The sequence below is a fragment of the Netta rufina genome (genome assembly GCF_964035555.1).
Source record: "Netta rufina genome assembly, chromosome: 12".
In the NCBI taxonomy this organism is placed as follows: Eukaryota; Metazoa; Chordata; class Aves; order Anseriformes; family Anatidae; genus Netta; species Netta rufina.
The window spans coordinates 15,599,584-15,613,437 of NC_140135.1; the positions used below are offsets into that span (position 1 = coordinate 15,599,584).

At 49.6% G+C, this 13,854-nt stretch overlaps 1 protein-coding gene across 2 annotated transcripts in view; it reads left to right on the forward strand.

Annotated features, from left to right (window-relative positions):
• The window catches only part of PCDH19 (protocadherin 19), a gene marked incomplete at its 5' end in the record, with an annotated part of 53,108 nt that overhangs the window by 19,306 nt on the left and 19,948 nt on the right, over positions 1 to 13,854 (forward strand). The window contains 2 exons of one of the 2 annotated variants that reach the window (XM_084293811.1): positions 6,016 to 6,074; positions 9,300 to 9,472. In XM_084293811.1, the coding sequence (XP_084149937.1) occupies positions 6,016 to 6,074; positions 9,300 to 9,472 (232 nt within the window). The remainder of the gene's footprint in view (positions 1 to 6,015; positions 6,075 to 9,299; positions 9,473 to 13,854) is intronic. The other variant, XM_084293810.1, reaches the window with a different exon arrangement.

Below are 13,854 nucleotides of genomic sequence, written 5' to 3' on the forward strand. Positions count from 1 at the left end.
TTCATTGTGCCTCATTAAATTTGGAATTAGTACTTAAAAGGTCAGAAATAAATATTCTGTTTATATTTCAGGGATAGTAAATCTAAATGGTTGCTGTGTGTGCACATCCTCGTCTCTGCTTGTTCCTGCTGAACTGAGCGAGGCACTGCTCCATTTGGTTTAGGCAGCAATCAGAGTGTCTGCAAAAAAGCCCAACCCCAAAACCAACCATGGTTTCATTGATCAGGGGCAGGAAAATGATCTGCTGTATTATATCTAATTATAAAACATCGATATCGGACGCTAAATGCACTTACTTTTTCAGAGACTATATTGCTAGTTTACAGTTTGCAATCTCATGTGTTACGGGCTTTAGCAGTAAGCCAGGCTGTAGGGAAATGGCTTCAGAGGGAGATGCCAGAGGTCAGATCCTTTTAACCTTTATCAGGCTTCCCCAGGTGACTGGCTCTTACATACTCCTTAATAATAACCGAATAGCTTCACATTTCTCCCTGGTCTTGTTTGGGGCTGTTGCTTTGTCCTGTCACCGTGGCTCCTGACCTCTGACTGATGCTCGGAGGCAGTGCTGTCCTCCACAGAAGCCAGCAGCATGCACAGGGAAATCTTTGGGATTTGCCTGGTGCACAGGAGCTGGTTAGTCTTGTCCTGGTCTATAGAGAAAGCAGGCGAGAAACCATCCTTGGCTGTGCTGGTTGCCCCTCGTGTGTGTGCTGGTGTTCCCCAGCTCATGGTCATGGGTGTCACAAGGGATGTTGCTCCATCACCACCACCCAGACGGACGGGTGGCATTTTTAAAGGCCTCTTTTCCTTCCTCTGCCTCCTTCCTGCCTGTCTTCAGAGGCCAGCACGGAGCAGTTGAAGAAGTTGAGCAACCTCTGGGTAAGAGGCAGCGTGGATAATGCTGTCCCTGCTCCCTGGGACGGCCTTGGGCGAGCAGCTGGGGGCTGCAGGGCTGGTTTTTTTCAGGGCTGGTTGTTTGGGGCTGGTTGTTTGGGCGCTTTGAGTGACAGCGGCTTTGAGGTTAACGTTTTGTGCTGCGACTGTTCTTGGTGGGAAGGAGTCTCAGACCACTTATTTATTTCCCATGGGGTAATAAGCAGCTTGCTCACTGATAATGACTTCCAGCCATCACTGATCAAGGTTTCGTTGGACCCTACTTTGAAATTATCCATGTTTCACAAGTGCAGCTCCAGAGTTTTTATTTAATTTACATGTATTCCGTATTACTCACAATACAGCTCAGACGGTAAGAACTCAGTGTCGGTGCGATTTGCTATCAGGGAGCAACAGTTTTATTACAGATGCTGGAGTTTGTGGTTGATTGGCCTGTGGAGAGCAGGACCAAGGCTCAAAGGAGACGGGAGAAGCAGCATCACCTGCCCTACCTTCCCCATGATGGGGGCCACAGATGGCTTTGCGATGTGGCTGTGGTCCTTGAATCCTCCTGCAGCACCAGCAGGAGAGCCGGGCTCCCCGTGCATCCCCATGCAGAGACAGGGGCTGGCACGGAGGAGCTGCTGTGTATTTTGGGAGGATTTTCTGAAACCCTGAACAAGAGACGCACGTTGCAGCCTGGGAGAAAGGTCCACGTTGTTTTCTAGTAATAAAGTGTGACATGCAAGCTTTATTAACAAGGCATGTAGGAAAAAAAAAAAGGCTCAAGGGGCAACTCTGAAAAAGTGGCGCTAAACGTGTCATTTTTATGAAGCTGATTTCGTGAAGGGTTCCTACACGCTTTGGCAGGAGGTTGCAGCAGGTTTACAATAATTTGTAGAAGGATGGAAATGTTTTCACCCCGAAGTGAGAAGAAGAGCCAGCGGCCCATGTGGAGACGCTGTAGATTTGTACTGCGGGTCAGCAGCACAGGGGGACGGGTGCCCCCGCCTCGGGTCAGGAGGAACTTTGGGTGTCTGTGCATCCCTGCTGCCTGGGGACCGATGTGACAACCCCGAGCCACCAGCACCGAGGCCCCTTGGTGCCTTTAGAGATGCTCATTTGTATGTTTTCTGCATCGCGGCTGAAACCCAGGAATAACAGGCCCTGAATTATTGAGGTGAGGAGGTATAGCGGCTTAACACGTTCCTGATGAACCGAGCTGTAAGCTTCCCCTGCAGCCTCTCTGAGGTGGTGGCTCCCTGCCGGGTCCCTGGCCCCGCTGGCCTTTTCATCAGCACCACCTCTCCCCTCATAGCTCCCTTCCTAGCTGCCTCGGGACGCTCTGGCTTTCACTTCTGTTTTTTCAGGTGGAGGGGGAGCGGAGGTGAGATCAGGTCCCTGTTGCTGATGGGAAAGTCACTGTCACCCCCCCGACGTCCGGGTCCAGAAGAGACCTGAATCCATTCTGTGATCCAAAGAGTTGAACCGGCGCTTGTGCATCTTCTTGAAATGTAATGGAAATGGCAGTCCTCAGCAGCTGCTGGGGAAGAAAAAAAAGTTTAAAATTTCCCTGCTGATTGCTTGATTCTGACTAGGTCTGTTGTTGGATTTCTGTTCGTGTTGCTAAGGCAGCAGTTAAAGGCATTTTTTGAATTGGACCCGGGTAAGCAGTGCCGTGCCCCCGTGGCCCTGCCTCGAGCACGCCTGCCTGGGGAGGGCAAGCTAGAAGTGTGGTCCGACACCTCAGACTCCATGCTAGATGCTGTTCAGGGCTTCCTCATGCCTTGAATATATGGTTTATTCCTAGCACACCAGCTTGGGGTTGGATCCTGACAAGCGCTGAGCATCCTTCATTCACGCTGAGACGAGCAGGAGATGAGAATTGGCAGCGTTGGGAGGGAGGCCCTTGACACAGCCTGAGCTCTCTCCCTCTCCCCTTTGATTTTTACAGGAGCAGGTCTGATCATTAAGAAAGTAGCGCTTTGTTTGCTTTTGCCAAAATAATGAAGAAAAAGCGGGCTGGACTCTTGATGATGCGTGTTACGAAGAGCACACTGTTTCATCGGCAAAAATGAGCCTTACCTTGGCCCTCTTTTTCGTGCTTTGACTTTGTTCTTGGCGCCTCATTAAGAGAGGGAGCGTATTCTTTTCCAATTAAAATGTTGACATGTTGGAGACGTTCTTCCCAGTCGTTTTGCCTCTGTTTGTAAGTGATTGCACTTTGCAGGATGAACTAGATTTAAATCAAGTGAACTTCGATTGAATAATGCAAACTATAAAACAGCCCTCCTCCATGAAAAATCTCATTCCTTTTTTATTCTCCTGTTTTGATCACGTAGTCTGCATGGAGATAACCTTGACAGATAATCCCACAGCTGAGGAGAGCCCTCGTAAACTGCTGGGCTGCCTCGTAAAGCACCTGGAGCGTACCCGGCTCCTGTCCCTGTTGCCATATTGCTCCGTGCCCTGCCTGGTATCTGGAAGGAATTTGCATTAGTAGTGCTTCTTTTAGTGACATGCTGGGTTTGAAGTCTGGGGACAGACCGTGGACATGACTAAAGCCCCCCAGGAGCCGCTCCGTTACGTCTTTGGTGTTGCATCCTCCGGAGCAAGGTGGTGCAGAGCATCCTGAGCAGCAGGTGAGGCGTGGAGCAGGGCGTCCCCATGGGGGGAGCGTTACTGCAGGCAACCAAACTACAGCATGGGGACTGCTCCTTTGCTAATGATTTTGGTCAGCCCAGGGTTTTGTCTTTTTTATTGTTTCTTTATCAGAAATCAGTAACAAAGCTCTCAGAGATGTTGGCCAGATCTAGCGCGAGGTCTGGATCTGGGCCGGAGCAGAAGCTGGGATGGATGGCAGCATGCGCAGCGTTTCCTCCAGCCTGTTAGGACTGAGAGCGGTGGTGTTTTGGTGGGGTGTTAGTGACGTTTCGGTGGGGTTTTGGTGAAACCAGCTGGAGCTTCCTGGCAGGTGGCCCTGGGTGCTCTTGGATGCTGAAGGTTGGTCTGCATGGAGCTGAGCGCTGTGAGTGAGCTGAGTGCATTAAAAGCTCTGTGATGTATGGGCACGCGCTGACGTTTGCTCTCTGCTTACCCAGAGCTGCCTCTGATCCCTCCTGCCCTCCATCGCTCAGGGCTGCCAGAGCCCCCTTGCAGAGCCCTGGTCTTTGGGAATCACCTCATCTCTCTGGGGAGTGCCATGGTGACATCCCGGGGTATGGTGGCATCTCCCCCCAGGGCTGGCAGTGGCAGGACTGGCGAGCAAACACAGGATCAGAAATGTTCTGCAGCGTTTAAATCTTTGGCGTTGTGTGTTTTAAAAATACATGTGTATGTTTCCTACGGAGACGCAGAGCGCTTTAACAATCAAAGTCGTACTGCAGGAACAAGGATGCAAGAACTGCAGGGACCAGTAGTTTGTGCAGTAAATCTCCTGCGTGACTCTACAGCAGTAATTACTATGTGAAAGTAATAACTGAGCTGTGCTGAGTGCTAGGCCAACTCCCCCGGCTCGCAGATCCTTGCATGTTTCTCTCTGGGAGGCTCCTGTTTGGTAAATTAGATATTGTGCTGTATTTCAGAAAAGGTCACACTTAACCAACGCTGCCTTTGCTTTATTATCTTGGTACAGCAGTATAACCTCAGCCAGGGTACGATTGGATTTCACGTTCGGCTCTGCTGCAGCGGCCCCGCTCCCTCCATCCTGCCGTTGTGATTACGTTAGCAGCAGACTCTGCTTTCCTTTATTTATTGAGACATTAAAGATGCATGCATTTATTTTTACCATGTTCATAATTGCCATAAAAACAGGCCATAGTATCCCCGAGCGGCTCTCTGGGAGGGGGGGTGGCCATGGGGCGGGGGCGAGGAGGAGCTGAGGGCAGCACGGGAGGGCAGGATGGGGCTGCTGGGGCGTGCGGCCCTTCCCCGCTCCTGGCCTCAGAGGATGCTGCTTCCAACCTGCCGCATCCCACCTCACGGCTCCTGCCATGTTCTGGCCGTGGAATCGATCCCACCATGTCCCAGCTCATCCCTCCTGCTCCATCCCAACACATGGCTAACGGGACGCTGCTCCCATCGTGTCCCACCACACAACACCTACCACATCCCACCACACGGCTCCCACTGCATCCCACCACGCAGTTCCTACCATGTCCTGCCATGCAGCTCCCACCACATCCCAGCCAAGAGGATCCCAGCACATCCCAGCTCATGGCTCCCCCTGTATCCCAACGCGCGGCTCTCACCGTGTCCCCCCACACTGCTCCCACCATGCCCAGGGTAGTGGCCCCATGCTCTCGTGGGCAGTCGTACCCTGCTCTCTTCCCCTGTATTCTGGCTGCTCTTTTTCAACCAGTTCTGTTTGTCCCATCCTGGCTATGAAAACCAGAAAGCCCAGGCTGTGTAATCTCAGGTTCAAAGACGGAGTTTCAGTGATGGAGTTTGTCAGTGAGTTTTGCCTACAATGACAGATCCATTGACTTTTCTTCCCCTCTTTTGCTCCCCTCCAACTTTTAACCATGTCATCCATTGTCTTTTTTTTTTTTTTTTTAAATTAATAACAGAGCCCACTGTCTCTGCAAATGAAATGATTTAAAACAAAGAAGAGTGCCCACATTAAATTCTCCAGCAGGGGATTACCTTGCTGGCATTTACATATCCATGCAATAAATATTTTAACATGTTAATTATACACTAATAAGAAAAATACCTTTTGAACTTTCAGTCAAATTGACACACACACAGAACCGAGTCCATCAGGGAATTAAAAGCAATTAGTTTTGTAACGGAGCGCAGTCACATTGTTCCTTCTCCGCAAATTGTTCTGTGGTCACCAGCCAGCCTGGGTTTCGGTGCGTGGCTGTGTGAGGGCTGCTGGGGCCTGCTGGCGGTGGCTGCTGTGCAGATGGGGGCCGGTGTTACGTTGGGGGCAGTGCTGGCTCTGCTGGGACGAGGTGAGGTGCTGGGATGAGGTGAGGTGCCGGGATGAGGTGAGGTGCTGGTCTCCCCGAGGTGCCGGGTGATGCCCCGTGGGCGGCTGCTGCTTTGTACAGGACGCAGAGGGCCCTGTGTGCCCGCCTGCCCCCGATCCCACAGCAAGCAGCCGGTAACTTCTCCCTTTTCTTTTCCTCCTTCCAGACGGAGAACTACTCCTTTGACTCCAACTACGTGAACAGCAGAGCTCATTTAATAAAGAGGTATGTAGGCTGGCTTGAAAGCCCTTTGGTTTGCCCAGCCAAAGCCAGATTATTTAATGTTCTTTCTCACTGTGCTATATGCTACTTGCTTTTTTTATATGCAAAATGTTTCAAGAGTTATCATTTGGTTTCAAAAACGGTATTTACTGCCTATTAAGTCCCGTTGCTCTTGGTTTGCAATAAAGGGAAGTCTTTTTTCTTCTGTTTGGCTCCTTCACACTGGGAACTTACAGCAAGTTAGGTAGAGTGCTGTTACCCTGACAACTTTAAAATTCATAGATTTTATTCTATTTGAATGCACAAGAATAAAATGATAGATTTGGATGGTGAGATCTCCCTGCCATGTGAGGCGGGGAAAAAAAAATCTCATTTGGGGGCAGGCAATTGGGTTTGATGCATGCTCACTGTTTTAGTTTGAATACCGAGGCAAAACAGCATTTTGCTAAGATTTCCCTTCCAGGGGTAAAAAAGCAAATCATCAGTTCAGTTGCAACCTAGTAATTACCCATGGGTAAATTTAACTCTTTGGATAAAATCCTGCCTTTGCTGGTGTCCTCCCAGTGGTGAAGTCGTCTCCAGTGGGTTCACGCCTGCGCTGACCTGCTTTAAGCCCCCTAACTTCCTCCAGGTTATGTCAAACCAACAAGTGACCAGCATCACCCTGCGGGAGGCTCAAACCTCCTGCCCTCTCCCTCACTGCCTCTTCTTGAGCCTGCAAAGGCCCTGGCATCCCAGGACAGGTACCGCGGTGGGCAGCTCACCCCAGCCACAGGATGCTGTTTAGATGCAGCGAGGAGAAAGAGTGAGCCCTGGCTTGTTCAGGTGTGCTCTGAGCAGTAAAAAAATCCAATTATCTTCCTGGCTGCACTCCCATTTGTTTACATCTTAAAAATATAAAGACTATGGGAGCTGCAAGCGCGTTGTTTAAGCAACTTGGGTTCAGCTAGCGAGGGGCAGGTATATTTGCCTGCATTGCGTGTGATGTTTAACGATGCTAATGTGATTGCGAGAGATGGCTTGCCTGCGCCGCATCGCTCCTCATAAGGCAGTCTGCAGGCACCCTGAAAAAAACCAAATCTATTAATCTTCCCTTGTTCACACCTAACATAAAGGCAAGCAGCGCTCCCACCTGCCACAGCGGGGTTTACTCCGGCACGGCATTGTTTGGGAAATGCTGCTGCCGCCGATTCCCTGAGACCTGCCCATCCTTTAGAGAAGTGTCAGCCACGGAAACGTGTTGTGTGGCTGCTGCATTACGGTCTGGTTTCACTGCGGGAAAGATAAATGTATTGTAACACAGATTGCCTGCACATTAGGAACAGCAACACCGTGTAGGACAGTGTTTCCCCTCGCTTTCTACCTTTGTCTTGTATCTTAAGTACAACGGATGCCAGGAATGCTGTGCAGACATCTAAGAACAAAAATATTTTCTGTAGCATACTGTGGCATCATTTTCATCCTTTGCCTTTATGAAGATGTTGTAGCTCTTCTATCTCTGGTGAGTGAATCTTCTCAAATCCAGCACTTTAATTAATCTATTTGTACTTTTGCTGTGTTGTCTGCCTGCCTCTCTCACTCACATACGCACACACAAATGAATTGTAGATTTGTAGTGCTTTTTAACTTAAAATTCTTTGATGTTTCCTGGAATCAAAGTCAGTGGCTTCAACAGGGACATCTTTATTTAAAAGGTGATGTTTGAAGGTTTACCAATTTATATGTATTTCGGAGCCCCCCCCCCCCGCGCGCTTTGCAAAGCTTCGGTTGGTAGGTGGTCTGCTTGGTTTCCGTGGAGACGCAAAAGGGCTTCACAAAGTAATGAAAATCTGCAGCTCCTCGGTGCTTTGAAGCACAGGCCGCTCCTTGCGCCGACATTTCGGCCTCGATCAGCCAGTGAGGAAGTTTGGTGCCGTTGGTGCAAGCAGAGCCCCTGGCGGGTGCGGGCTGCCCGGGGGTGGAGGAGCGAAGGAGCCAGCAGGGCCGTGCCAGCACGGCACTGGGCCAAAGGCAGGGCATGGGGAAGGTGTCACAGCTCCTTCCCCGCCCTTCTTGGGTGCTTTCTCTGGCAGTCCTCCTTTCCCAAACATTTTCCTTTCCCCCTGGCATCTGCCTCTGCTTTCCCGTTTGCTCCGGCCTGTGTCCGCACTCCTGGGAAAGGCACGTTTTGTGCACGTTTTGTCGCAGGGCTTGGCGGGCAGCAGAAGGATCATCCATGCAGCTGTCTTCGGGCCCAAACTGGCAGCCTCTTGTCCCCTGAGGCTCCAGGAGGAGAGCTGGTCCTGGGCTGGTGCCAGTAGCTGGGTGACTTGGTGCACATTCTCCATGCCCTGTCCCCATATCCATGTTGGGCAGCACAGCAAGGTGTTCGGTTCATTGGGGCCATCATGCCACTGTTCCCAAAGCCAGTGCCTCTGCACCCAGCTTCCTGCACCCTCAAGGACACCTACTGTGCAGAGAGAAGCTCTTCAGTGGCTCCTTGGGAGCGGGTGTGGTGGGAAGGGGACACCCCACATCGCAGTCCCTTCATCCTGCTCCCAGAAGGGCTATGAGAAAGCCCTCCCGTGACGTGCTGAGGCTCCCCTGACCCACTGCTACTCTCCTGTTTGTGGAGATGTGCTGGTTGCTCCATGTGCTCACATTGCTTTTGACCCAGGATGCAGATCTTCCTTTGCGTTAGTTGCAGCTTCCTGCCCCTCTGGGCTGGCCGCCAGGACAGGGACATGAGGAATTTGGGACCAGCTCAGCCCTTGTATCCCCCTCATGCTGGCCTTGGCAGATGCAGCTGCAGGGGATGTCAGGGAGCTGGACTGCTGCCAGCTCCCCTCAAGTCCCTGCGAACTTGGACCCAGAATTATGGGGTTGTTTTTAAAAATAGGAATCATGTTGTCATCATGAGAAGAAATTCCTGTTTCCCGGAAGGCTTTTATTTTAAGGCACGAAGCTATTAGGATTTGGCCTGTAACCTAAAGCGCTAAAGTTGAGATCCTTTTTTACTTTAACATTAGGTAATGCAACATGAGGAAGCCTAGTTATAGAAACAGCTCATTGGATGTGTGTGTGTTTTCCATTTTGTCCTTAAGCCCTGTTTCACTCACAGCTTCCTCGATGCCCGCGTGTCCTGACCTGTGGGCTGGCACCGTGCACGCAAGCAGCCCACAGCTGGGTGCTGCGTTTCGGGTGCGGGCGCTCAGCGGGGCGGCCAGCTCACTGCCATGTCTCCCCCAGCAGCTCCACGTTCAAGGACTTGGAGGGGAACAGCCTGAAGGACAGCGGCCACGAGGAGAGTGACCAGACCGACAGCGAGCATGACGTGCAGCGCGGCCTCTACTGCGACACGGCCGTCAACGACGTGCTCAACACCAGCGTCCCCTCCATGGGGTCCCAGGGCCCCGAGCCAGGTGAGCCCCCGCCCCGGGTGCGCGGGGAGAGGCTTAGCACGGGCTGGGGATAAGGCTGCGCATCTTCAGAGCGCGGCGTAGATAGAAATTAATCTTCGCGCCACGCCTGTCAGGTAGGTAAGCGTTTAGGATTATCCCGTATTTCACAGATGAAAAACCCCGAGCACCCGTGTGACAGCGCGTGAGCGGCGGAGCTGGGATTAGAGCAGGAATTACCAGCTTCAAGTGTGGGGCTCGTGCCTCCGGATGGGAGCACCCCCATCCTCCACAGGCGATGCCCAAATGGCTTCCCCAAAAGGCTGGTGGAGCGCAGGCCACTAGTGAGGGGTCCCGCAGAAATTGGCCTGGGCTGGTGGGCGAGGGGTTTGTGTCCCTTCCCCACAGCGTGCGACGTGCTGTCAGCTGTTACGCATCCCCACGTGCGTGGCTGGAAATTGAAGCCCTGATCTCAACCCAGCCTAGTGTCAGCTAGAGGAGAGGAGTCAGAGAAGTTCAGCTGAGCCCAAGACGTCATTTGTACTTGGGCATGAATGTCGCTTTTAATGTCTTACTGATGCAAACATCCTATGCAAACATCCTGTCTTTTTCAATTAAGAAGTATGAATGCGGTTTGGTGCTCCAGCACAGGGAAGCCTCAGGGCGCTTGGCTATATCTTGAGATAAGCTGTAGCTGAAGCTCAAATGGAAGCCCCACTGCTAAAAGACTTAAGGATATGAAAACAAAATGCTGTGATTATGAACTGGTCTTCAGCTGTTTAATTCAATTCATGGTAAACATCATTAAAAGCCTTTGTTTTGCTGTCATAAAAGAGTCAAATGGGGGAGAAAGAGTTCTTGCCATCTGCGCTGCCGAATGTTTTTTTTTTTTTTTCTGGAGAGAAGCTGATCGCTGTATTAATTCTCGATAGAGTCTGTTAAATGGCCGTAGTTAACCCTGTAAGACTCCGCGAGCACAGGAATGCAGAGGTCACCTACCCATTCCACACTGCCAGCCACGCTAATTGGAGAGGGATGGCATCCGCAGTGATAATGTATTTCCAGACAACCCTACTGTGGCCAAAGATGAAAAAAATTAAACATTTATATAACTGTACGGTGGCAGTTTAATTCTCTGAGGACCAGCGCTGTGTCAGAGAATGCAGGCTGATAGCTATCATTTATTATTCTTCTATTACAAAGAAATGCTTTTTCATTTCGATCAGGAGAGGGTTTCCTAAGATGCGTTTGCAGTAAGGGACAACTGTAGGTGCAAAAATGTTCATAATTGATTCCCGTCCTGCTGAATGGTCTGAGCAACATCTGTTAATTTTTTGTCACATTTCTTCACCAAAAAAACAATCTCAATGGACTGCAGATAGGGTTTTACAGAGATTAAATTTCTGATAATTCTGCCGGCTGTCTCTGTTGCTCAGCAGATAACAATGCAAATAAGTTAAGGAGTTGGAGGCAGAGGTTGTTGAATGAGTTACACAAGAAATAAATTTAGTCCAGTCCATTGCCACAAGAGCTCCTTGTTGCCTGTAAAACACCCCTAAAAAATGAAGATCATTTCCAGGAGGAAGCTTCCAAAGGCAAGCTGTGCATCCCCAGTTCCGTGTGGGGCTGTGGGGAACCTGCTGGAGGATACGGAGCTATTGGTGTAGTATCGTGAGGAGCAGTGCAGGCAGAGAGGTGGGCAGTCGCTGGCACAGAAGCTGAAGAAAAGGTTAAAGAGAGTATTTTCTCAGCTGATTTGTCGAGCAGGGGCCGTATGAAATAATCAGGAAAATTGAGACACTCAGACAACAGCAATAACAGGAGTTCTCACGCGATGGCTCCGGCTTTGTGATTTTTACCCAATTTCAGGTCAGAGACATGGGGGCGGGAAGGAAACAACCCGCTACCCAACGCAGGGTCGCCCAGGATGTGCAGCCCCAGTAGGAGCATGCTGCATGGTGCTGGTCCATGGCTGATGGGGAGCCTGAGTGGATTGCTCTGCCACAGAGCTTGGACCTCTGCTCAGGGCAGTGATTCATTGGGGAGAACTTTGAGGCTTCATCCATTAGTTCAGGAGTCTTTTTATGTGCTTGGTGGGTAGTCCTGGGCCTGCTGAGGCAAGGCACTGGTTGGCACAAATCCTTGCAGCTTGGTGACATCTTGATATAAAGAACATTAATCACGAGGGGATGCAGGACAGTCCCTCAGTGCTGGTGCAGGGTTTAACGTGGACCCATCTGGACAGTCATCACTTACTGAGGTGCTGGGTTTCCTGCAGAAAGACTTAGGCAGGGATGTGTCCAAACTCCTTTAGTGCTCTTAAAATCAATCTCTAGGCCTGTGGGTTTGGAGCCTGGTCTTTCAAGACAACATCAAACACTTGTGGACTTGAGGGGGGAAAAAAATCAAAGCTATTTTAATAAATTATTTTCTTGTGAAACTGGCGTATTCAGACACAACTGGTCTCCAGACCAAAAGATGCCTCAATATCCTTACACGAGGCAGGAGCTGCTTCCTGTGGGTGGCCTCAGTGCCCATCAGGACCCCCTGGTTGGAGGTGGCTTCACTGCCTTGGTGCCACTCTGTCTGTTAGGAGCCTTTTCTCTTCCTTTGGAAATGACCTAGATTTCCAGAAAAATGGCAAACCGTTGTGTGAAGGGTGTCAAGCTTAAGTGGGCAGCAGCAGGTCATCAGAAATACTGCCTGGAGCTCAGCCATGTCGCTTGTTTTGGAAGTAGGACTTCTGCCCAGTTGCTCTTTACCTCAGGATCTTAATTATTGATTATAAATTCATCAGTTGAAAAGATTGCTTTAATTGCTCTGATATGTACCCAATTTGGAGTTCATTATCGTGCAGGATTGTTTTCCTTCCCCTGCTAATTGATACCAAATGGGACATTCAGGAATGCGGGCATCGGGCGCTGCTCCACTTTTCACAATTGCCTTGCTGCTGCTTAATTGTTTGTTTATTTGCAGAGGTGTTAAGCACTGCTAGGAATTTTTATGCACTTTTTTCCTACCGTTGCTCTCAGCTGAACTTTCAAATGGATTTGTCTGAGAACGAGAGATTTGGAAGTGTCTGTTGGATGTCAGCGAGGTTTCAGGTTGGCTGGACAAGGCTGCCAGAGGATGGAGCTAAATTCTGGGGTCCCTGCATGTATCTTGGCCAATTTCTCTGCAGTTTGTAGTGGATTTCCTTTGGGGCTCGGTGTCATCCTGAATCAGAGGACTGTGAGTCCCTGCCTGGGGTGAAGTGCCCTGTGGTGTTGGCAGTGCCTCCCTGGGGCAGCACTGGGGGACGCGGCACCGTGGGAGCTTTGCCGTCGGGTTTGAAGCTCCTGACGTTCATTCCTCCCAGCAGCGTGGGGAAATCTCAGCGTGAAGGATTTTCTAGCACTGCAAAGTGTGGTGGTGCTTTTCTCCGTAAGTGGCAGCACGGACCAGATGTTTCGCAGGGTAATTGAAAATTCCATTTTATCAGAAAGCATTTGCTGTCAAAAAGTTTTATCTTTACTTCAACAAAGAGGTTGATTAGATCCCTCAGGACCTGAATTAGCATCTTTGAGGCTAGATACTCTGTTTTGTGATTCAGGTAGTTATTCCTCCCTTGGTTTTGTTCGTACTGGGACTTTTTTTTAATGCCTTTGCCCTCTTCCCAACATATCATTTATGCAGGTTCGGCTTGTTTTCTTTTTGTGGACGTATACAGGCACACAGATCTGCTTAAATATTTTCTATTACCTTTTTCACCTTGCCTTGAGCCAGAACCATTCTTGTACTCTGTAAGTCACAGGAGCTCTTGTCAGTGTAGAAATCAGAAAGGAACTATTTCAAATATGTGTTTATAATGTTACAAGCAACAGATTTGCAGCGTACCTTAATTCCCAGCGCTGGACAGTATTTTTATCAACAGTTGTGGAAGGAAAACTATTGACCCAATGAAGTGGTGATTCACTGCTTAAGACAAAAATAGAATCCAAAGGAAAATACAAAAATAATAAACATGTACTAATCATAAAAAGCCAGTGTTAGAAATAGTCATCTCAGACATAAAATAGTGAATAGCTTTAAAATCAAAGTCTGGGGGGGTTTAAGCAAAGTTTTATGTCAGTAATGTGTCTCCTTAAAGAATTGCTTCTAGAAGCATCATTTTAATTTTCCTGGTGCCAGATCAGTGGTAAAGGTTGGCATGAAATGTCTTGGGTAAAGACCTGATCCTGCATACATTAACATGTTTGATTAACTTTGCTCACAAAGGTAGTCTAGTTGTGTCTGACTCTCATAAACTCCAGCAAGATGAAGGGTTCTTTGAGTAGAAATGGGTTATATTTAAATGCTTGCGTTAAGTCTTCTTTATACTATCGCATAGTATAGAAATAGGCTTGAATGTAAAGGAGAGCCAGGAG